Here is a 24,748-nt window from a genome sequence, read left to right on the forward strand (position 1 = left end):
ATATATATAGTCCAGCCCAAAATTATTAATATCCCAGGCAAATTCTGACTTAGTTACTTAAAGAAATATTTTAACTTAAATAAATATTTTTTTCCACAATGATGCCTCTTATAAATCATCTTATTATGTTTTGGGAGAAGCCTGTCATTTACAGTCCAAAAAAAACTTGCTGGTTGAATAAACGTGACAGGGGTATTAATAATTTTGAGGCTTGACTGTATGTATATTTAGATAAATAAAGAGTTTAGTGCCGTTTGGAATGTTCTTTTAAAATTAGCCTTTCTTTCAGGATCCCGTGTTTATGACCTGTTATTTCACTTTCATGGTGATGAATAGGCCATTTTAAGTGAAATAACTGAACATAGGAGGCTGAGAAAAATGCTCATTTTAGAAGAAAATTTCAGATGGGATTTAGAGGCTTTTGCATCTGAACTCTTCATATATATATATGGTTTATTTGCCTAAATAAATGTGTACATAGATCTTCAGGAATGGCTATTATCAGTGCATCAGCTTTGAGCTGGTTCAAATGAAATTGGATTTCATTCTTGAACGTATTCTTTAAAAGTAACGGTCAAGCAGTTTGTGGTGATATCAGTGATGATAACGTTTCCCACGAACGGTTTACATTGGCTGTCTGTTTTCTCCACTTGTGCTGAGCTTCCTGAAACCTTGTCCACTGCAGTAAACCGTTTTAGAGTTTTGGCGCTCAAATCAATAGGCTCTTCGGGAATAGAGTCGCTAAAGTCGTAATTATCCACATGGCTGCTTTTGTAATGCAGGTTTATAGGTTCTCTCTGAGGGGAAGAGTTTGGCGCACTGATGCTCCTGTAGCTCAAGAACTGCTTACAGTTTCTCACGTCCTCGCTGGGCTCTGAAAGATTCCTCTTAAGGTGATTTGATTTGGCGTCTACCTTCCCTGGCGAAGAGTTTGGTCGGTCACAAATTTCTGTGGCTTTTTGTCCGGGCATATCCTTTTTGAGGGACTTTTCATCAACATTCTCACTGGGTTTCTCAAAAGAACTATTCTCACGGCCTTCTCCTTGATCTGGCGTTTCACCATCAAACTGATTGTCCGTACCATTCAGTGGAGGTTCCTCATTGTGTACCGTTTCCACTCGAGAAACATCCCTGTTCTTTACTTTGGATGAATGCACACCTTTGTCCATGTATTTGCTCATTACAATGACAATTCGGCCGTTTTTGTTTTTGTTCTTGATTATTTTCATCTTGCTGCTGATGCCATTAGGAAGTGCAAACTCTTTGGCACTCGTCTTGAGTGTCCGCTCCGCTTTGTTAGCATTATCTGGCAAACCCTTGAGCTCGATAGACAGATCTTTCACTTTACTCAGGCAGCCGGTGTCTTTGTTGCGAATCCACTTCTGTTGTAGGGCTGGAGGGAGGTTCCAGCCTTTGTTGGAAGGGTCTTGACCCTTGGCCTCTTTGGGCCCTGTGAGTGGCGTGTTGTACATCTTGGGGTCCGGCTGGTAGTGATGATGTTTCTTGCTGTTCAGCTGGTAGAAGTGTTTCTTTTTCCCGCTCATATGCTGCTCGACGCAGATCTCCTTGCAGCTGGGTTGGTACTGGTGGTGTTTTTTACTGTTCAGCTGGTAGTGCTGTGGCCGTGAGCGGTGCATCTGGAGGGAATCCACCTTGGGCTGGTTTTCCTCATCCAATGATGTGTCCTGAAGACCACCCAGGATGCTTGATCTACGAGCAAATGCAGGAAGCTGGAACAAAAAGAGAGAGAATATTTATTGACTTGTTAAATGAACTGAAAGTCCATCGTTCAGAGGTTTAAACAGGTAGCCTTACCACAGTTGAAGACAAAATTATGATATTTTTCCAAGTGATGTTTAACAGAGCAAGGGCATTTTTAAACAGTATTTCTTATTATATCTTTATTCTAGAAAAAAAAAACAGCCTTATTTCTTTGAGTTTGGCTGTAAATATGCTAAGGTCAATATCATTAGCCCCCTTAGGGTATTATTAATATTATTTAATTGGCTACAGAACAAACCACTGTTGCCAAATCACTTGCCTAATTAAACACACTTGCCCAGTTAAGTTTTTAAAATGACATTTTAAGCTGGATAGTAATGTTTTACAAAACAACTTGTTATACATTTTCTGTCATCATGCCAAAGACAAAAGAAACTAGTGATTAAAATGACTTATTAAAACTATTGTGTTTAAAAATGTATTGAAAAATATCTTATCCTCCATTAAACAGCACATTAAAAAAACACAGGAGGGTTAATAGTTGTCTCCAACTGCATATGAATTTGTTTTGAGCTTTTTCTCGTTAATAATTGATTGGACAAATCAACTAGCAGAAGTTTGTCATCATTATCATGAAGTCAAATAGTACATTAAGATGCATGCAGACAGCAAGGAGTCATTGACGCACAATTATTGATTCATAATGAAAGGGTAGTTTTTATGCAGACCACGCACAGGAATACTCTGGGTCATAAGCAATATTTTTGCAAAAACATTGTGAATATATACACTGACAGGAAGAAAAAAAAAAAAACAATTAGAACGACAAAACCTGTTTGTGTAAGAACTGACATACCTGGATCAGGGGGTGTTTGGGTTTAGGCCCTCTTTTTCGATATCCCACCATTTGCTCCTGCCTTTCTCTGAAAATGATACATATAATACTTATAAAGTCACAGTTTTCAACATAAACAATGCTATATTTAAAAAAAGGTATAAAACAACTGCAAAATTAAAATGATTAAATGCACATTGATTGATCTATTCATCTGAAGCAGAAACTTTAATCATGTTTGAGCATTAAAATAATAGTTTTTGTTAACCTATGGTTCCAAGAAAATCTTTTATCTTCAAATAAAATAACATTACATGTGCTTTATGGTTTAACTCCACCATTAAGTGAATGCGCTTTATGTTTACTTATGTTCCAAAATGCTTGTTACAGAATCCAAAATGGTCCTTCTATTAAATTTCTGTCAAGTCCTGACTTGGATCCTTTATTTTTTATAATGTTTTGATCACAACAGTCAGATTACAAGCCACTTTGATCGCCAGGTTACAACGCTAAACAACAGCACAATGGGTAACATGACACTCTCAAACTTCCAGTGCAGCAACTCAAGAAACATCTTGTAAGAACGGTCTTAACTTCATTTCTTCCAGGAGATTCAGGAATGCTTTGCCACTCGTTCTGCTTTTATCTTCAGAACAGAACAGTGGGTTCAGAGGGGTGTGGGAACATCACAAGACCAATGACACAGCAGATTAGATCACAGGCAAGAGTGTCCACTTGTAAGCACACTGCTACTCGTGTATTTTTATATATACAGTAAATAAAGTTGAAATCAGTATAATTTTTTATTGAATTTAAAAAAATATATAGATTTCCCAAATGATGTGTAACAGAGCAAGGAAATTTTCACAGTATGTCTGATAATATTTTTTCTTCTAGAGAAAGTCTTATTTGTTTTATTTCGACTAGAATAAAAGCAGTTTTTAATTTATTAAAAACATTTTAAGGTCAAAATTGTTTGCCCCTTTAAGCTATTTTTGTTCTACAGAACTAACCATCGATATACAATAACTTGCCTAATTGCCCTAATCTGCCTAGTTAACCTAGTTAAGCCTTTAAATGTCACTTTAAGCTGTATAGAAGTGTCTTGAAAAATATCTAGTCAAATATTATTTACTGTCATCATGGCAAAGATAAAATAAATCAGTTATTAGAAATGAGTTACTAAAATTGTCATGTTTAGAAACGTGTTTAAAAAAATCTCTCTGTTAAACAGAAATTAGGGAAAAAATAAACAGGGGGGCTAATATTTTAGGTGGTTTAATAATTCTGACTTCAACTGTATATAATTGAATGAATGGATGAAATCATGTAATCTAAGCTATTTCTAAAACTTGGTGATCGTTAGTGCATTCACATTGTTCCCAACAACAGTGTATCTCCAACATTATGCTTGAGGCCACATTAAATATTCAAAAATAAGACATGTCTATAGGGCTGCACGATATTGGAAAAATCTAACATTGCAATATCTTGCGATATGATAAATACAATTTCACCAGATGACTTGAATATCTCTATTTAGAAAGAACTTACAATTTTAGACTGATCGGGATGACTCTGTAGGGGAGCTCATCTGCATAAAAATCTAAAATCTACAAGCATTGATAAACACAATAAAGAAAACATTACAATTTTTTTGTGTATAACAGTCTTCAGATACAGTAATTGAATAATGCAAATAATTCAATGCAATTATTAATTTTTAAAGTTACTCACAGTTCAATTTCTTGTGCCGGGATGCTTTTAAAATCATTATACTGTCACAGTCCTCAATTGCACATGCAAATAACCAATTCTTATCCAGACTTTACAATGCAAATCCTGCTATGTGACTATTGCAAATGATCACATTGCAATATCGGTGCTGAAACGATAAATTGTGCACCCCTAATGGGGAACTCTAGCAACAACTGGCCTGCCAAATACAATTTTATTCGGATTGAATAGCTCTATTTTGAACAGTATTCAGGTACAGAAATGGAATAATTACTATGCAAAAAATTATTTTCTTACATTGATTTGTGTCGTTTCCAGTCCAGATATCTAGAAATTCTTAGATCAAGTAAAAATGTTTTCATCAAAAAAAAAGTCAATATTAAGAGTTTTTCCTTAAACCAAGCACAAAGTATCTGCCAATTAATACCAATTTCACTTTGAAATGTAGATTTGGACTAGAATAAAGACAAATATTTGAAGTATGATAATTTCGTTTGTTTTTTTGTTGTTTTTTTTGCATACATTGTATTATTAATTAAATACAAATAATCTTTGTTACACTTACAAACATCATAACATTTTGTGTCCAAATGTTTCAAGCTCTCTTGAAAGGCCTTAAAAACACATGCAAATAATAAACTTTCAAAATATTATGGTTAAACTTAGCAGCGACTACAAATCACATATATTCTGTGGCTCCTGGTCAACTATAATTCAGACTCAACATTGCATGTTTGCGATGTGACTATTGCGAATGTGCACATATTGATGCTGAAACGATATACAGTATAGTGCAGCTCTAGTCTACGTTATAAAATGTTTTTCCTAAAATCTTGATTAAAGAAGTTTCAATAACTGTATATTGTTGAATTAAAACAGAAATTGTTAATTATTAGTAGTAGTAGTAATCTTTCATTAAATGTGTTTATTAATACTGTTGTTGAAAATATGTTTTACTTAATATATTTGCAGAAAGAAATCATAACACACTATTACACTTTCTGATATAAAATGAAAAATAACATGGTGACAGTATAAGTATGTTTACTGTAGCTATTTCATTCTTTTGTTATTGCCATCTTTAAATTTAATCTCTTAAAACAAGTTTGAATCGAACTTTTAAATGTAAAAACATCTGTTTTTCCACCAAAACATAAAGTAACAACTGTTTTCAGCATGGTAATAATTTGAAATATTTATAATTAAAAGCTTCCCAGTACTGGGTTGCAGCTGGAAGGGCATGTGTTGTGTAAAACATATGCTGGATAAGTTGGCGGTTCATTCTGCTGTGGCGACCCCTAATGAATAAAGGGACTAAGCCAAAGGAAAATGAATGAATAATTAAAAGCTAAAAAACATTTTACAATTATTTTTGAAGGACCGTGTGACAACTGAAGACTGATGTAATGATAATGCTTTTAATTCAGCTTTATCTTACTTAATCTGTCATTAAAAGTGGTTATTAATAATGTTGTTAAAACATTACAACGTTTTTACCTGATATATCTGTAGAAAGAAACATACTATCATCATCATCCTTTTTCTGATGATATAAAACGAAAAACAGAATAGCGATAGTATAAGTATCTTTACTGTCACTATATTTAATTCTTCTGTTCTTGTCACCTTTTCAATTTAATTTAGTAAACAAGTTTGAACAGAACTTTTTAAACGTTAATACATCTGTTTGTCCCCTAAAAATATGAAGTAACGAATGTTTTCAGCATGATAATAATTACAAATATTTATAACTAAGTGAATAAACATATTAGAATGATTTTTGAAGGATTGTGTAACAATTAAAACTGATGTAATGATAATGCTTATAATTCAGCTTTGAATCTGATAAACAAATTGCTTTTATACATGTATAAATATAAAAATATATAAATTAATAATTTTACACACACATATATATATAATTCTTCTGTTATTGTCATATTTTCAATTTAAATGTGTTAAAACAAGCTTGAATAGAACTTTAAACGTTAATACATCCGTTTTTCCCCCAAAACATAATGTAAATATTTATAATTAAAAGCAAAAAAAAAAAAAACATATTAGAATGATTTTTGAAGGATTGCGTGACAATTGAAGACTGATGTAATGATAATGCTTATAATTCAGCTTCAGATAAATAATATAAAATACAGCTTTTTATAAAATATAAATGAATATTTTTACATAGAAATAATTATCTTATTGTACTTTTGATCAACTAAATGCAGTCTTGGTGTTTTCAAACTTAAAACCAGCAGTATTTATAGTTATTAAATAAACTGTAGATAAATAAGACTTATTAAACATAATTTTAAGTCATCTTGCAGCCCCTTTGGAAGTTTAATGAGGCCCCCCAGAGGGTTATGGTCCCCTGGTTGAAAACTGCTGCCCTAGAACTGACAAGACAAAAAAACTAAATTGGTCATTATACAATAGCACATGTTGTACGACCAGCACTGGTAATAACAATGGAGTGTTTGCAAAACTGGATAAAAGGCAAGCATCAAGAGAGTCTTTGTAGCAGCCAGTCCAGGCCCATGGGGCTACCATTAATCTTCAGCTACACTGTGCAAGGCATTGGCTCCGCCTCCCGTGACCATATAAGGGCATTAACACAAGTTCAGTTATTCGTCCTTCATCTCACCTGTTTTGGAAAGCGACAAGAAGGCGCGGGTCAAGAATGTTTTCCTCCGGTTCCCATGTGTTATATCTGCAACATTGACGAAATCATATGATGAAATCAGTGTTTATTGCAATAAAACACAGGTATTGTAAACATTATGCAGATTTCCGCGGGAACACACCACATAGGCTACTGATAACACCAACAGACACATATGGAAGCAGTGGATGTGCGATAAATTCAGTAAAATGTTGTATAGCAATATTAGCTCGCGTTAAATTTGTGATGGAATCCCTAAAAAAAAAGAGGAGCCAATCGCGCGACCAATATGCTGGACGTTCAAAGCCAACATCGCTCGGCATTTACGGCAAATGTGTCTAAAAATAACGCACATAAACCAATTAAACACTTACTTGGGTGACCATCCTCTCCACTTCACCAGATACTCCATTCTACCCTGAAAAAACGACGAAAAACGTGGTTGGGTGTACAGGAACAACATATGCATCCTCCGCACCATTTACGGTAGTTCTAGTTTGCAGCAGGTTTACCTTCCGTAGGCGCTTCTTCTCGATGCCCTCCACCGCGAAGACATGCTCCCCGACGGCAGGTAGATCCATTGCGCCTCCGCCGCCCGTTTGAAGCGAACGAGCCGAATAAAATCCACCAAAAATCCTCACTGCAATGCTTCGGTGCCTCACGTTCTGCCACCGCTGTGTCCCGAGATTAATTTGTCCCTCGCCCCCTCCTCTTTCCCTCGTATTTGCGTCCACGTTTGAGCGGCGAGCACTGGAAAGGCTCACTGGCGCGCTGGCTGCTACTACAGAAAATAGTTCTTGCAATAATAAGCCAAGGCTGGCGCGTGACGTCAGCGCGCGCGAGGGGGGGGGGGGGGGGGGGGGGGGGGGGTTGAGCACTGCCAAATGCAGAATATAAAGCTGTAGTGTGCTTAAAACGCTTGCTGTTATTAAGAACTTGAAAATATGCATGCACACTAGACAGCTTGAAAATATGTACGCACACTAAACAAATCTCAACCATTCTATCTATCTATCTATCTATCTATCTATCTATCTATCTATCTATCTATCTATCTATCTATCTGTCTGTCTGCCTGTCTATCTATCTAACCCTGATGATACTGAGTCTGTCTGTCTGTCTGTCTATCTATCTATCTATCTATCTATCTATCTATCTATCTATCTATCTATACCTGATGATATTACATCTATCTATCTGTCTGTCTGTCTGTCTGTCTGTCTGTCTGTCTGTCTGTCTGTCTGTCTGTCTGTCTGTCTGTCTGTCTATCTATCTATCTATCTATCTATCTATCTATCTATCTATCTATCTATCTATCTATCTATCTATCAATCTATCTCTGCTGATACTAAGTCTATCTATCTATCTATCTATCTATCTATCTATCTATCTATCTATCTATCTATCTATCTATCTATCTATCTATCTATCTATCTATCTATCTATCTATCTATCTATCTGTCTGTCTGCCTGTCTATCTATCTAACCCTGATGATACTGAGTCTGTCTGTCTGTCTATCTATCTATCTATCTATCTATACCTGATGATATTACATCTATCTATCTGTCTGTCTGTCTGTCTGTCTGTCTGTCTGTCTGTCTGTCTGTCTGTCTGTCTGTCTGTCTGTCTATCTATCTATCTATCTATCTATCTATCTATCTATCTCTGCTGATACTAAGTCTATCTATCTATCTATCTATCTATCTATCTATCTATCTATCTATCTATCTATCTATCTATCTATCTATCTATCTATCTATCTGTCTGTCTGTCTGTCTGTCAGCGCGAAAATCAGTAAGTCGTAAAATCAACACACATTCCATCCCAAAACATTTTCTATTTTCGATATAGACTAAATTTAAAGCTTGTGGTTATTTCTACATCTGCAGAAGAACACCATAGGCTGCTTGAAGCAGATCTGGTCCCTTTTATCAATGTCCAAAGGACGTTTCAGCGCTGCTAAATATATTAAATGCTTTGCGGGAAACACATAGCGCCAAAGTACCCGCTTGTCTGCCCTATTCTATTAAAGTCAACTCAGCTTAACCGAGTGTTAAATTAACAAGCACAGTGGTTGGCTACATTAATAGCTGGTCGCCTTAACACCTGTAATGTAAGTGGTTTCATGTCCTTCTATGTTAAATATAGCCTAAATATGACGTAAAAATTAGAACAGCAGTGCGTATTTTAAATCGCATTCGATAAAGGCGGTAAAACAGTCCACCAATTAGCCTACCACACCTCTATCTTCATGAAATGATCGTCAGCGAATAAAATTCTGCAACTAAAGGGTTAAAATGAAGTTGAAGCGTGAACTGCCAATCTGATCTCCATATATGGACATGAAAAAGAAAGGGCAAATATAACGTGTTTCTTCGGTTTTATTACATTTTTTCACGTACGAATTGAAATCCTCAGACAAAAACACACCAATCTACATAACGTGTGGTCGAAATGTGTGTTTTAATGAAGAGAAATCGATCGTCGCGATGTGTTTCTCTTCTGAGGCTCGAAGCACACACCCTGCTGCCACCGTAGGAACAGACAGTAGAAAATGGTTGACTGTTAACGACGGCACTGACTGCTCTACACCTGCTGTTTCCCGAATATCGGTTACTGATAGTTGACGTTTAATTTCTGACTATGAAATCGCTTTAAACCTGCAATGAAACGACGTGTTTAATGGTTATAGCGCAGCACAACATGCGTTAGAAAATAAATGAGAACTTCCACTGCACTGCCATTCCTCTCATTTAATCAACATCATGTAGTATCACTCCTGCTGAAGAATTCATAACACATATTGATGTACACTGTTTTATCCAACAAATTCAAACACTATTTGGTCAGACTTAACTTAAAAACATTCCTTTCCAAATTTTTTAAATCATGTAAGAGTTTTTGTGCTAATCAGAAAGGTTATGTCCAAATACCAAATACAATATTATTCCATTTAGCATTCTAAATGAATGCCAAATTAGTAAATCCGAATATGCTGTATTTATTAAACAGTATACAAAGCAACACCAAGATGACTGCTCATGTACATTGAGATTTGTTATTCAGATAAACAGTTATGTGTCATAAGACCCCATGTGCTAATCAACTGTCACATTTGACACATTTAGAAAAATGGCAGAGAACAGTGACTATCTGTGCTATTTTCAAGTTCAGCTTTTTAGTTACCAAGAAAGCTACAGCCTACTTGGAGGTTAAATTACTTGGCAAACAAACAAAAAAATCATACATGAGAGGTCAAAGATTCCAAAGGCCAATATCAACGTGGCAGATGCAGAATTCCCGGGAATATATTTACATTACACGTCTTCATACGAGACATAAGATTTTAATCAATAAATACTCTAAAGGTGTGTCCACATTTTGGCAGGCTTGGTTTGAATAAAACAAACTCTAATGATTGATTGTTGTAAGGTTTATCTGAACAAGTATGAATTCTGCCATCCAAATCTTACCAGTTAGAATAAAATATGAACGCAATGTGAACCAAAGTCAACTAAATTAACATGAAAGAACACAAAGTCACAAGATACAAGCATAAAAATGACAGCATGCTCAAACATACTTGTTTTCAGTCTAATTTACATTATTGCTTATTAAAATCCAATACAGGCATCAGAAACGTATTATGTGTTAAGTAGATATTTATGTATGTGTGTGGTGGAGGAATCCCTGACACTGTTTTGACTCCTTTGCATGATTTTTCAGGTCTTAATGAATTATAAGCTTTTAAATCTAAAAATTCAGTCTTAAAGGGACAGTTCACCCAAAATTTAAAAATTCTGTCATTATGTACTTATCCTCTGCTGGTTCCAAACCTTTTTGAGAGTATCTGTCTGAGTGTTGAACACAGAGGAAGATATACTGAAGAATGCTGGAAAACAGCCATTGACTTTCATATTTTTTATTGGTCCTACTATGGATGTCAATTGGTGTTTTTCTCCCAACATTCTTCAACTCCTTTGTGTTCAACAGAAGAAAGAAATTCCTAAAAGTTTAGAACCACTTGAGAGTGAGCAAATGGTGAGAAAATGATAATTTCAGGTGAATTAAACCCATTTAAAGATGACACTGTAAACTCTAATCGAACCAGAACTAATGATAAAATATGTATTTTTTGATCTGCATCAAAATAATAAAAAATAAAGAAACTGGACTACAAGTGTGAACACACCTTAAATGCAGAGGAATTCGGACACAGCTCATGGTAATGACAATGACCTCAGCCATTTCAAGAGCACTCCGGCTGGCAGCAAAAGACAGTTGACTGGATGGAAAGCTCTCATAGAGATCTTAAACTGTGATTGTTGCTGAGCTTTTCCATGTATGGAAACTCATTCACAGAACACCCAAAATAGGGGATCCACTTATTGAGTGCCAGGCACCAAAGCGCTAAAGAAAGAAAGGGATTGAAAGAGAGAGAGAGAGAGAGAGGGAGAGAGTGGTGTGTGCCAGACTATAAGTGTAGCCTCCATTGCCCAACCGAGCGTCGCATTTATCCCACTATAAAGGGTCATGGAAGAGGATTGGACGAGGGCTGGAAGGGTATTAGAAAATGTTAAGAGGGGCCTACAGGCATTCTATCTCAGCTCAGTGGGAGCTCATTAAGTCCTGGTATCCTAATGAGCTGATATCAAAACTGCGTGCAATATGACAGGAGAATACTGTCTGAAGATGAGAGCATTCTAAAACATTGCTTTATTTAACCATTATCCACACAACAAGCCTTAAGAAAGAAATGCAATTACATCAATAAGTCATTTCCAATTTACCCCTTTATAGCTGCAAAGCCTTTCGCATGCAGTCAGAATGCATCCATGTAATTTTCTCCCAACGCTGTGAGCCTCAACTTCCATTATTTTTCAATTATTACGCGATTGGTCAGATAAAATATAGTGTCTGAGCTAATTTTCTGGTTGCACTTTAATCTGGTCTTCTATCAATTATGGAGACGCTTCTCTGTATGTCATTGTCATGCTCATCGTTGGTGGGAGTGCGGGTTCATCAGAAAGTACCACGGCACGGCGTGCCGCTCCTCTACCCCCAGAGCGCATGAAGGGGGTTGGGATTGTCGGAGAAGGGGGAAGGGGCCCAAAACAGACAGCAGAGTTCCCCAGGGTGAAGAGGGATCCGACAGGACTGCGGTGGCTGACCTGTCAATACTATATCATGCACTGAAGCATGCTCTCGCTACCATCCATCTACCCTGACTGGCTTTGGTTTAAAATACTGTACACAGTCAGTAAAGATATATAAAGAGGGAAGACAGCTGAATATGTGCTTGAATGGTGGACATCTGCATTTTGATTCTGTATTAAAGGGATAGTTCACCTAAAAATGTACATTTTTACTTAATTTACCCACTAATCTACTCTCAGACTACTGTTTTTTTTTTCAGTAGACCAATCTTTTAGCTCCGATATAAAAACTATTCACACAGAATGTATTTTTCCATTCCAATTAACTACCTTTCCATTGTTTTTCTACGTAAACATGCACTTTATAGACATGCTCCACTATTACGCTTGCATATCACATCTTTTGAAATGCCTCTCACATGAGTGCTGCATTTTTAAGATGCCTTGTCATGTTAAAAGAATGTCAACTTTTACACTCGGTGTTGCTCATAATTGTCAGTTTCAAAGCAGTGGAACAATCAGGAAAAACTCAGAGGCGGGGCAAGCGTTGAAGGCTTCAGCAAGTTGGCATGACAAATATTTTTTTGACGATAACAAGGAAGAGGAGGCGCCTTTTTAAAAACATTCCTAAGTTTTAAAAAATTCAGTTGTGCTTTTAGATGCCAAGATGTGTTCTGTGTGTGTATGGCTGCTACCCTGATGGCAAGCAGACCTTCGTTAAATTAGCAGTGGAAAGGTTGAAATTTAAATGTTGAATTTTCATCAGGTTTGCATCCTCAAATTTGTTTATAATGATAGAAGTAGATTGAAGAACACAGGCAGGGATGATATTAATGAGATAATGAAGTGATTAACTGAGCATTATTAAGAATTGATGATAAACCCTTGCTGTTAGGTCTGCTATACTGGATAAGATCTCAATATATCGTCAAGACCCATGAGAAATGATTTTAAATTCACCTGTATGTTTTTATATGTTTTAGTAGCTGCAGACTTGCCTTTTATGAATCACCAAGGACCCTATTTTCAGCAAAAATTCTTCTTTATTTTTCAACTGAAGGAAAAAAGTCAATTATATCACAGCATATAGAATCAGTCAATTAAATCTATTTTTATTTTTGGGTGAATCTATCCTTTTAAAGTCACCTCAAATAATTTTCATGCTATTTTTAAGACTTAAATTCGATTAGAAATACTATCATTTTCAGGTTACCTGCTTATACAGTGTACTCTAATTATTAAACTTGTACTGTACCGGCAAAAGTTTTGGAAGAACATCAACACTGCCTCAAAGTGTTTGCCAAAATATCAAAGTCTGCTTTTTTTTTCTAAACATGATCCTCACTGGACCAATCCACATAAATTTTCTATCTCACCTACAGCATGTCAATGATTGTCTCGATCGCACTTTGATTCCACCTAAGGAATTCGGTAGAAACCTCGAAGGCGAAGTTGACACATAAATAAAACATAACGGATATCTCCTGCAACCCCAGAGCAATAAAACGTTCCCCAGGGCTGTGTCATGCAAATTTGGACCCGCGTATGTGTACATGCGTGGAGCTGGCTTTTTTCCCTTCTCTTTCACATCTCTCTCTCACTCTCTCGAGAAAGAATCTCGGACTGTTTCTCTTGCATTTTAATTCTCATTTCCCTGCCAGCGGAGCTTAAGGAATCCTCCGTCCACCACAGCCTTGACAGCACACTATCCGCTCTCAGGGTCAATGCAGCTATTTCACGCCGCAACCTTGAGTTCTTGTGCCCTATAACCATTAAGCCCATGTTACAGCATAGCACATTCACTTGAAAGAATGAAACCAATCACACACATAATAAAAAGACCATCGTGGATGTTCCTGGGAAGGGTGGGGAAGATGAACCATATAAAAAAAAAAAATCTCCAAACAAATGGCGATAGGATAAGCGTACAGTGCAATGCAGTTTAATAAGGTGCTCCATCTATATGGAAATGCAGGCGTGTAGGAATCTGCCAGGGAATGTTGAGTTGGCCAAGCTGGTGATTGGATGGGGGGTGTTTTGTTTCAAATCAAACTGTGATTTAAAAGATACAATCACGTGGAATTACAATTTGGAACGGTCAAACAGGAATAGAATGTGTTCCTTTTTTTGAATCAACCGCACATGTTTTTATTTAAAGATCACAAGTCTGTTTTGCTTTATAGCACGCACACAAATAGCACAAAAATATGAAGAATAAGTATTTCTAGCTGTTTGAAGTTGCTAATAGCTTGGCCTAGCTGGCATTGAAGCCCTCTAAAATCCTGTATAGATAATTGACACATTTGAGGGCTTTTTTTTTACTGTGCTTAACCTCTGGTTTTCATCATTTAAACCTTGCGTTTAACCTCAGGTAAAAGAAGATTGTCCACTTGTAATTTAAAAGTGGAATTAGCACAGATTTTTACCTCAGGTTATGAAACTGCTAAATCCCGCATTGAGGTGCCAAACATGTACAGCTTAAGAATGTTAGAATGTACAGCTAGATGTAATCAGGATGAGACTAAAACCATGTGAATTGGAGCAAAGAAGAGATTTTAAAGGGCACCTATGATGAAAATCATCTTTTGTAAGCTGTTTGGACAGAACTGTGTGTAGGTATAGTGTGTCCACGGTCGTATTGGAGTGATGTAAACACAACAAGTCTCTTTTTTTTAATTTTCTGATGTTAAAATAGGATCCAAATACCTCCCATTTTGAGGCCCACCACAACCTGACATAGGAGTGTGATTTCCCTGCCCACCGAAACGATTGACAGCCGTGTATTAACATGTCTCCGTAGTAATGTGTATAATCAAATACACAAGACAGGATGTATGCAAAGCAACTGGGATTAAAATATCTGTTCGGCTCACTGTGATCATCAATCATCATCAAATGTGATCAAGAATGAGCTTTACAAGTTTAAAACGTTTTTAAAACAGTGTATGTTTGTAATGAATTACAGCGATTTTACCGTCTTTACTTTATCACCAGAGCCACGTGTCAGTAGAATTATAAAAGATGTTTGAATCCTGGTTTGTGGACATTAAAACAGGTTTATTTTGTACATTAACTTAACGAATATCCATACAGCAGTGGATATTAACATGCATCCTGTCATATTTGCCGTGTGTGTGTGCATGTGAATTTTTTAACGACAATGCGTGTGACTCGTTGCAAAAAGGCTTGAATTAACACCACAAAAAAAAAACATCAAACAATCATTGGGAAAGTTCTTACTGTAGTATTCCTCACAAACATATGTGAGATCTGTTTCATTTGTTTCTGTCACTGTGCTGTTTATCTGACGTACCCAAGGCGGAGATTCAGGCACACTCTGACAGGCACGTGGGAATAGTGGGCGGCGAAAACTAGAATTAAAGGCACAAGCAACAAAAACAGCTCCAAGATGCTCAGAGCCGAAAATTCAACCTTCTAAAAGGGAAAATAAATAATCTGATGGGTGTTTTGAGCTGAAACTTTACAGACACATTCTGGAGACACAAAAGACTTCTTTTAAATCTTGAAAAAGGGGTAAAATAGGTGCGTTTTAAAGATCATTCTAGAAAAACGTAATAGCCGCATGTGCAGACTTTGGAAATGTGCAATATATCAGGTTTTACATGTATGGAAGGTAGCAAGACTCATTGCCAGATTCTTGAAACTCACACATTTTTAAATTATGTTTGTTTTTGTCCAGTTGTCAACAATGTACTCAACCGTTGGTTAACAACAGTGAAATGTTAACAAGTGCTCGTGTGAGGGGGGTAAAAATATAATTGTGTGTTTGCCTGTGCATTTCTGTCAAACAAAAGTACAACAACACAAACATACTTAGCTTAATCAAAGGTTTAGAAATGTACAGCACAGTCACCGTAACATGCCTTTTTCACTAACAAAGAGCAATTGCTAGGTAAATTATGGTAAATGATTAAAAATACAGGTAAATTATGGTATTTTTGAAGTAAAATTACTAATTAGAGTGTGTAAAGTCATTTTCCTATTTAAATAATTGCATGTAAAAATTTCCATGAAATTGGAATATAGTTTTAACCTACACACATGAAAAAAACAACAAATTTAATATGAAGCAAATCTGTCAGTCTTAAATAAAGCAGGTATAATTTATTTAGTAATAATAATAAACATTTATCATCAATTGACTTCTTTCAGTCTCATACATTCTACCTAATTTTCAAAATTAACATGTTGATACAAATTTTAATTATCAAAATAAAATCTAAATGTGGTTAATAATACACTTTTTGTGTGAAACTGATAAATATGCATCTTATAAGTTATATAGTTTGTTAAAATTCCAATTCAAAATCCATTAATAAATACATACAAATTGTTACACATACATATACCTGGATGTGCATTTTAAAACCTTTCATTAAACATAGGATAAAACACTCACAGATAACATACAAATACCATCCAATTACAATCTACACCAAAAATCTCCTCCGAGAGCATATAAACGGAAGTCCAAATCTTGTTTGGTTTCAAACAAACCTCATTTGATAATGTTATCGCATGTTGTATTGACTGTAATTCCCACCGCACGCCTTGCACATTTGCTAGAGCACATCTGATGGTTATTTAAAGAGAAAGCCATGGATTTTTCATTCCCATTGAAGATAATGGTAAATCAATAAGCTGGTGTTCAAGTCGTTCAGTGACTCCAGAACATCGGCGCAAGCATGAAAGCAAATGTAAGGTATTTTCTTTGAAATAGTTTTATAGTGATGTTTAATTAATTATTGTGCTGCACAGATTTCCTGTATGCGAGATTCCAACCAAATTGCAGTGGGGGTCACAGTAGCTGTCGGCTATAAATCAATACTGAGACTGAAGAAGTTTACAAGCACAGCTCAATTAAAGCACGAATGCCTGAAGTACCTCTGGAAAATGTGGATGGAGGTGTTTTTCGGTTTGTTCCCACAATGAATTCCTTCTGCTGGCAGGCCTTTGACACCAGACTGCACAGCCGAGACGCCCGTTTCTTCCCCTTTCCTTTTGATTCTCTGCATCTAACAAAACATATGGATTCCAAGGGATTTCAGTTTGTTCAAGAAGGTGTGTTTGTTTGAGGCTGCATTTGATTTAATACAATGTGGCACATTTCTATGTACTGCACAGTTCTGGAACCACCCAAACGCAATACGAATGCAGCTCAGCCTGCAGTATTGATGCTACAGACATGAATAGTATCTGAAATGTGGTATTTTTACTTTCTTATGCAACCATATTTACATTAAAATCCAAAGTCTTGTACTGGAGGAAGGATATTTCCTTTCATATTTTTGTCTCAGTACGCGTATCCGAAATCAAATGACATTTACCAACAGTGGCATGAAATATAAAGGCTTGAACTAAGTGTGAATTGTGCTGTGCATGTATGAATAGAAAAATTCCTTGCTCTGTTAAACATCATTTGAGAAATATTTGAAAAAAAAAAATAGGAGAGCTAATAATTTTGACTTCAACTGTACGTACATAATTATAAAAACCTGCTAAACTAACTTCGACCTGTCATGGCATGTATAAATTGCTGCTTTGGTGATTCAAAGTGCTTCTATTATCCCCGTTTGTTAGTCACTTTGAATGCAAAATGAATAAATGTAAAATGTAAATTTCCATTTTCAAGTTCTCCCTGGCACTGTTTCATCTTCCAGTGACACATCTTTCAACGTCAACACAATGCACATTATGAGTCTGCTATTGTATAAGACACACGCAGAGCAGCAGAATAAGGCACTGTTTACAAAAGCCTCAGCGGTGAGCTTTTCTTGCTCTTCCTGAAGCGGGAGGAGAGCTCATACTGACGCAGGTACGACGCAGAGCGCTGGAACAAAGGCTTTGTTCTGACCTCTATCCCCTATAGTCCGTCACAGCATCTTACTCGCGAGTCCTTCAGTCCTCATGGTGCTCCTCTGAGCTCTGCGGCTCCTGGGCTTTCACAAATATCTGACACAAAAACAATCAACACGGCTCTGCTGAGCTCATGGAAATCTGTGCTCTAACACTCAATACACAAACAACGACACCACTTTGGCACATGATTGCCTCTAAGTAATCGTTATCTTTCTCTATATTATCTACAGACGTAAGAATATGATGTTATTTACTGATGTAACTATATTTTCTATCTATCTATCTATCTATCTATCTATCTATCTATCTATCTATCTATCTATCTATCTATCTATCTATCTATCTATCTATCTATCTATCTATCTATCTATCTATCTATCTATCTATCTATCTATCTATCTATCTATCTATCTATCTATCTATCTATCTATCTATCTATCTATCTATCATCCTGATACAATCCATAATTACATGGTTGAAAATTATTCGGATTTATTTAACCTCCCTAGTTATTATTTCTAGTTTAAATTTTCGGGTAACATTTTACAATCAGGTCCCATTAGTTAATTTTAATTATAGTATTTACTAACATGAACAATAAACAAAACATTTATTACATATTTATACATCTTTGTTGATGTTAATAAAAATACAGTCATTAATTTAAATTAACGTTACAATTTATGTACTAGTTTTGTTCATTCTTAGTTCATATCAATAAAAACATTAACTTACAAAAACCAACAGAACCTTTTTGTAAACATTTAGCAATTTTCCTTTCTACAAAAATCCAACAATTTATCTCTGATTATACCAGGGATCGAACTATATCAAACTTGGTCCTGGAGTGCCGGTGTCCTACAAAGTTTAGCCAAACACACCTGCCTATAGATTTCTAGCGATCTTAAAGACACTGATTCGCATTTCCAGGTGTGTTTGATTAGTGTTGGAGCAAGGACACCGGCCCTCCAGGACCAAGTTTGCCCATCCCTGGACTATACCGATGGCCAGGCCCACACGGAATCTGCGCGCGCAGAATTTCGCAGATTTCAGCAGATTTTTAGCCCATCATTAATTCTGTTTATTTACTTGAGTAAATGTGTGTAAATCTATATGTATTCGCTTTTTAAATTAATTACAGTAATATTATTGACTAATATGAAAATGTTCATCTGATTTATGTACAATTCAGTATGTACAGTAGTAATATTTTCTGTCTTTTAGTAGATATATTATATGAGAGACTTGCTTTGTTTACCAAATAAAGTGAATCTAATTGGATTTGCATTTTAAACATTAAATAAAAGTCAAAAGAATAATATTTTTTATTTCACATATTAAGGTTTTAGTTATGATACTTCCAAAATAATTCCGCAGAAATCCGCAGATTTTTACCAAAATTCTCAGCAGAAATGACAAAAAACGTCTGCAGATTCCGTCTGGCCCTACCGATGGCACAGAAGGGCCATGTAAATGTATCGATGTTATGTAAATTAATACGCAATATATACTTTGAATGTTAAAACAGTTCTCAGTTATCAGTCAGACCATTCCTTGCACCAATTGTTAGTTTTGGAGGTCTGGACAAAACTATTTCAAACCAGGAAACATTTTTAATATTTATGTAATTTTATATATATTTTTTGTCAGCTAGTCCCCTTTGACATAAAATCTCAGGAGGACTCTTAAGATTGAAAGTGTACGTAATAAACAAGTTCCATCTAAAGTGTAATAGGAAACATATCCAGAAGTACACAGAGTACATTAACTAAAATAGAAAGTAATAAATAATTTCATTATACAATATGTTGTATCTACCCTCTCAGAAATTACACTTTTGTATCTTTAATGTGTCATGAGGTACATTTTGTACACTTAAAAAAAAAACTATATATTCTGGGTTGTTTAAACCCAATGTTGGGACAAATATGAAGAAACCCAATGTTGTGTTAATTTTTTCAGTTCAAATTGAATGACACTTTTGATTGCAACATTTGGGTTTGTCACATTTGACTCAACATTATGTTAAAAGCACCAATCATTTTTAGAGTGCACTTTTTAGGTAGCTTTAAGGTACAAATATGGACATTTTAGGAACAAACATGCACCATTTGGCCTTTTTTATACCTTTATTTCAGTCTGTTCGTCTATCTATCCAGTTCATCAATCAATGTACACATAAATATGCTAATTTTTTACAGATGTAAACATTATTCACACTGTCAAAATGCTGGGTTCTATGCAATTCTTTCACGTTGTGCCAACACAAATCGATTAAGTTAATTGTTTTTTTGTTGCAAATTTAAATTGATTGAATATAAAACAATTAAGTTATCCAAAAAATGTCAAGAATTGTGTTAATTCAGCTTACTATTAGGAATAAATAGTTTGAAAAATATTTCTGAGTGCTATATAGTCTCTATATTTACATTTGTGGATTAAAAAACATCCTGTTACATACACCTGCATTATAACATCAGACAGAAGCTGTAGTAAAAGTGATTAGCATGCCGCACTGTACAGTAGAAGCAAACAGAATTAATTTCTCCAATATTAGACATGGAGAAATATTAATATTGATCAAGACCAGCAAAACCGCTCCCCCAACCATTGATTCTATTTGACACAGCAACTGTGAGCAGTCGATATGAAATTACAGTGTAATCTAAAAGTGAATGTGTTCAGGCAAAGTCTTTCAATCGTTATTATTTAGCTGAAATGCTGTCGTATTTTCATGAATGTAAAAGTCACAGAGGTGTCGCTGATGACCAAGACAGTCAGAAAACCCACCCGATGGAAAGAAAAACACAAATGCAGATCAAATAAGCAGGGCTCTTATTAAAATGCATAAGCAAATGAGATTTGGGAGGCTGCTGAAAGACGCTGCGTATAATCCACTTTTTTTTTTCTCGACACAGCATTGATGTGCTCAGCTGCCACCTCTGACTCATTAATATTCATTGATGATGCGAGAGGCGGATATAGTGATTACGAAGAGGTGAAGCCCACACAGAGAGCGTATGTGGTTGAAGACGTGGACGGACGATCATTATTCCTGTATGGGGAAATGAGTCACACACTCTCCTGAACGTCATGAGTCACTGAACCAGCAGAAACTGATAAACTGCAGACAAAACCACGACACATTTCTAGAAGAGGCACTTGAGACCTTCCTACAGATGAACGTTCATTTACATTTATTCATTTTGTGGCTGCTTTTTTTTTTCCCTAAAATGATTCTTTACAAATATGGAACCACAGCATGCATAAAACACTGCATGCATATTGCCAAAATTGAGACAGCAAAATTTGCAGTGGCTAATGTAATAAACCAATTCCTGATTTTATTCCTGGGTAACACGGTGGCTCAGTGGTTGGCACTGTCGCCTTACAGCAAGAAGGTCGCTGATTCGAGTCCCAACTGGGTCAGTTGGCATTTCTGTGTGGAGTTTGGCTGTTCTCCCCATGTTGGTGTGGGTTTCCTCCGGGTGCTCTGGTTTCCCCGACAGTCCAAACACATGCGCTATCGGTGAATTGAATAAACTAAACTGGCCGTAGTGTATGTGTGTGAATGAGAGTGTATGGATGTTTCCCAGTATTGGGTTGCAGCTCGAAGGGCATCTGCTGTGTAAAATATATGCTGGATATGTTGGTGGTTCATTCCGCTGTGGTGACCCCTGATGAATAAATAATTCTATTCCTTATACAGAAACGTATCAAAATTAATAAAGTGCTGGTAAAGTTAAAACCTCGTTTATTATTATTATTAATTATCCAAATTATACCAAAATTATTACATTTTTATTAAGTTGAAACTAATTAAAAAAATTATGTTCTGAAGTAATTAAGACAAAAAAAATAAATATTATTAAATAAGTATCACAAAAATAAATACTTAAATAAATAAAGTTATGCAATATACTACTAATAAAATAATAACAATGATAATAATATAATAGTAAAATAATAATAAAATTATAATAATAATAAAATTATGAAATATAAAAAATATTTTATATGTAATAAAATAATGTAATCACGTTTATGTTTGTATGAAGCAAAAATTTATATTTACTTATTTATTATATTATATTGCTGAATATATGAACTGTAAGAGAATATTTACATAAACCTTTTTTGAGCAATATTAAGTTATCATTCATTCATTCATTCATTTATTTTCTTTTCGGCTTAGTCCCTTTAATAATCTGGGGTCGCCACAGCGGAAGGAACCGCCAACTTATCCAGCACATTTTTACGCAGCGGATGCCCTTTCAGCCGCAACCCATCTCTGGGAAACATCCACACACACACACACATTCACTATGGACAATTTAGCCTACCCAATTCCCCTGTACCACATGTCTGTGGACTGAGGGGGAAACCAGAGCACCCGGAGGAAACCCACGCGAACGCAGGGAGAACATGCAAACTCCACACAGAAATGCCAACTGACCCAGCCGAGGCTCGAACCAGCGACCCTCTTGCTGTGAGGCAACAGCACTACCTACTGTCCTGCAATATTAAGTTTTTTATTTATTCATTTTTATTCTCTGTTGTTAGTTTACAATTACTTTTAATTATTTTGTTGCTTTTCAGCATTTATTTTGATTAAGTATTACACTATTTTTTACAATATAGTTTATTATTAAATAGCACATAATGCAGTAATGTACATAGTACTGTTAGTAGATAAAGATAAAAGATATATTAAGTTAAAGTAAATTCTAGAAATGTTGCCCTAGCAACTACCAATAATAAAACCTTGAATTAAATAAGTTCCTTCTATGCATGTATAACATATGACCACATTTACTAATATAGCCACATTATCAGCTGAATTACACATTTCATCTACACAATTAAATTATACATTACTTGTTATTTTGAAATCATAATTAATATGTTATCTTAAAATAAGTTTATGTATGTTTTAGTTTCTTTCCATATTTTCAGCTGGAATGGTATGGTGGCTCAGTGGTTAGCACTGTCACCTCACAGGACCAGTTGGCATTTCAGTGTTGAGTTTGCATGTTCTCCCAGGGTTCGTGCGGGTTTCCTTTAGGTGCTCCGGTTTCCCCCACAGTCCAAAAACATGCGGTATAGGTGAATTGAATAACCTAAATTGTCCGTAGTGTGGGTTGCAGCAAGAAGGCATCCGCTGCGTAAAACCTATACTGGAATAGTTGGCAGTTGGACTAAGCTGAAGGAAAATGAATATATAAAAGGTTTTGCAGCTGAATCACACTATTGATTCTTTACACTATTTTTTCCATACTAGACATTACTTTTTATTAGCATAAATATTACTTTATCTTAAAAGTTTCTTTCAGTTAAGGCATTGTACAACTTAATGTATATTATTTAATCTACATTCAAATGTCTAATAAAGTCATTTACAGTATTTCTCAGCCATTTTGGCAGATCAGAAGTGAAATTCTCAAAACTACCTGTTCACAATCTTCACACCAATGTGTCACTTGTACAAAAAATCAGCTTCTCATTTCTTTGAATAAGTTGCAAATTCTTTGGTTCATACATGCAAATGATTACGTACAATTCTCTGCTATTTCCTACATTGTCAATCGCTTATGTCAATTGAATCAAAATTAAATGGATATTCCATAAGTGTTTTGCTATTTGTAGGAGTTGTTTTGAGAAGTGCACTTACTGTTTTGCGAATATCAATGGCGATGTACCAAAGCAACTGAGACAAACTGTAAGCTATTGTGTGAAGGGCACAGTTTGAGTTACAGCTGTTATGAAACACACATATGCTGTCTGTGTGAATGTACTGTCTGTCTGTTTGTGTTGTGTCCAGCACACTCACTTACACAAACTTACATCAGTATAAAACAAAAGCAAGAGGCAAGCGGCTGCCAAACAGCTGCATATGAGAGCCAGCTGTCCAACACTGAACCCAATTTACAAACCACAGGTGCATCAATTTCTGCAGGACCAAACTGACAATATAAACATGCTCAATATTTAAATTGGTCGTCAAATGGATCTGGACATTCAAACAAATGCTGGATCATTTAAATCCAAATTGGGTAAAATATGGACTAACCGAAACATTGGGTTAAATTTGGTCCTATTAATTTGATGGTCAAACTTTATAATAAGGTTCATTAGTTAATGCGTTTACTAACATGAACTACTTATGAACACCAATTTATTAATCAGAAATTAACATTTAGTAATGCATTATTAACATCCAAATTCGTGCTTGCTAACATTAGTTAATGCCCTGTGAATTAAAATAAACTAAAAATGAACAACTGTGTTTTCATTAACTAATGTTAACTAACAAGAATAAATACTGTAGTAAATGTATTGTTCATTGTTTTCTCATGTTAGTAAATGCATTAACTAATGCAACCTAACGGTAAAGTCTTACCAATTTAATTTCAAAAACTGAATAACTATTAGTCCCTTTTGCACCCAGAATTGGATTGAAATAACTTGCCATTTTTTTAGGGTTTGTATGTAATTGTCTTAAATTATATATATTCAATATGTTTGAAATTGAGACAAAAAACATAAAACTATTTACACTTAGCGATACTGCTACATTTCACAAATAATTACACTACCTGACAAGTCTTGTCGCCTATCCAAGTTTTTGGAACAACAAATAATAACTTGACTTCCAGTTGATCATTTGGTATCAGAAGTGGCTTATATAAAAGGAAAAAGCCTCTAGATTATGCTCATTTTGCCAAAATAAAATATAATCATGGCTTGATCTTTAT

At 35.4% G+C, this 24,748-nt stretch overlaps 1 protein-coding gene across 1 annotated transcript; it reads right to left on the minus strand.

The window, feature by feature from the left end:
- Positions 1–7,733, minus strand: cbx4 (chromobox homolog 4 (Pc class homolog, Drosophila)). Its single transcript, XM_056453286.1, has 5 exons — positions 7,469–7,733; positions 7,331–7,374; positions 6,939–7,004; positions 2,579–2,645; positions 1–1,730 (listed from the first exon to the last, which is right to left on the minus strand). The coding sequence occupies exons 1-5, from the start codon at positions 7,535–7,537 to the stop codon at positions 543–545; spliced, it is 1,434 nt and encodes a 477-aa protein (XP_056309261.1). The 5' UTR covers positions 7,538–7,733; the 3' UTR covers positions 1–542.
- Positions 7,734–24,748: the final 17,015 nt, after the last annotated feature.

This window comes from Danio aesculapii, chromosome 3, assembly GCF_903798145.1.
Source record: "Danio aesculapii chromosome 3, fDanAes4.1, whole genome shotgun sequence".
NCBI lineage: Eukaryota > Metazoa > Chordata > Actinopteri > Cypriniformes > Danionidae > Danio > Danio aesculapii.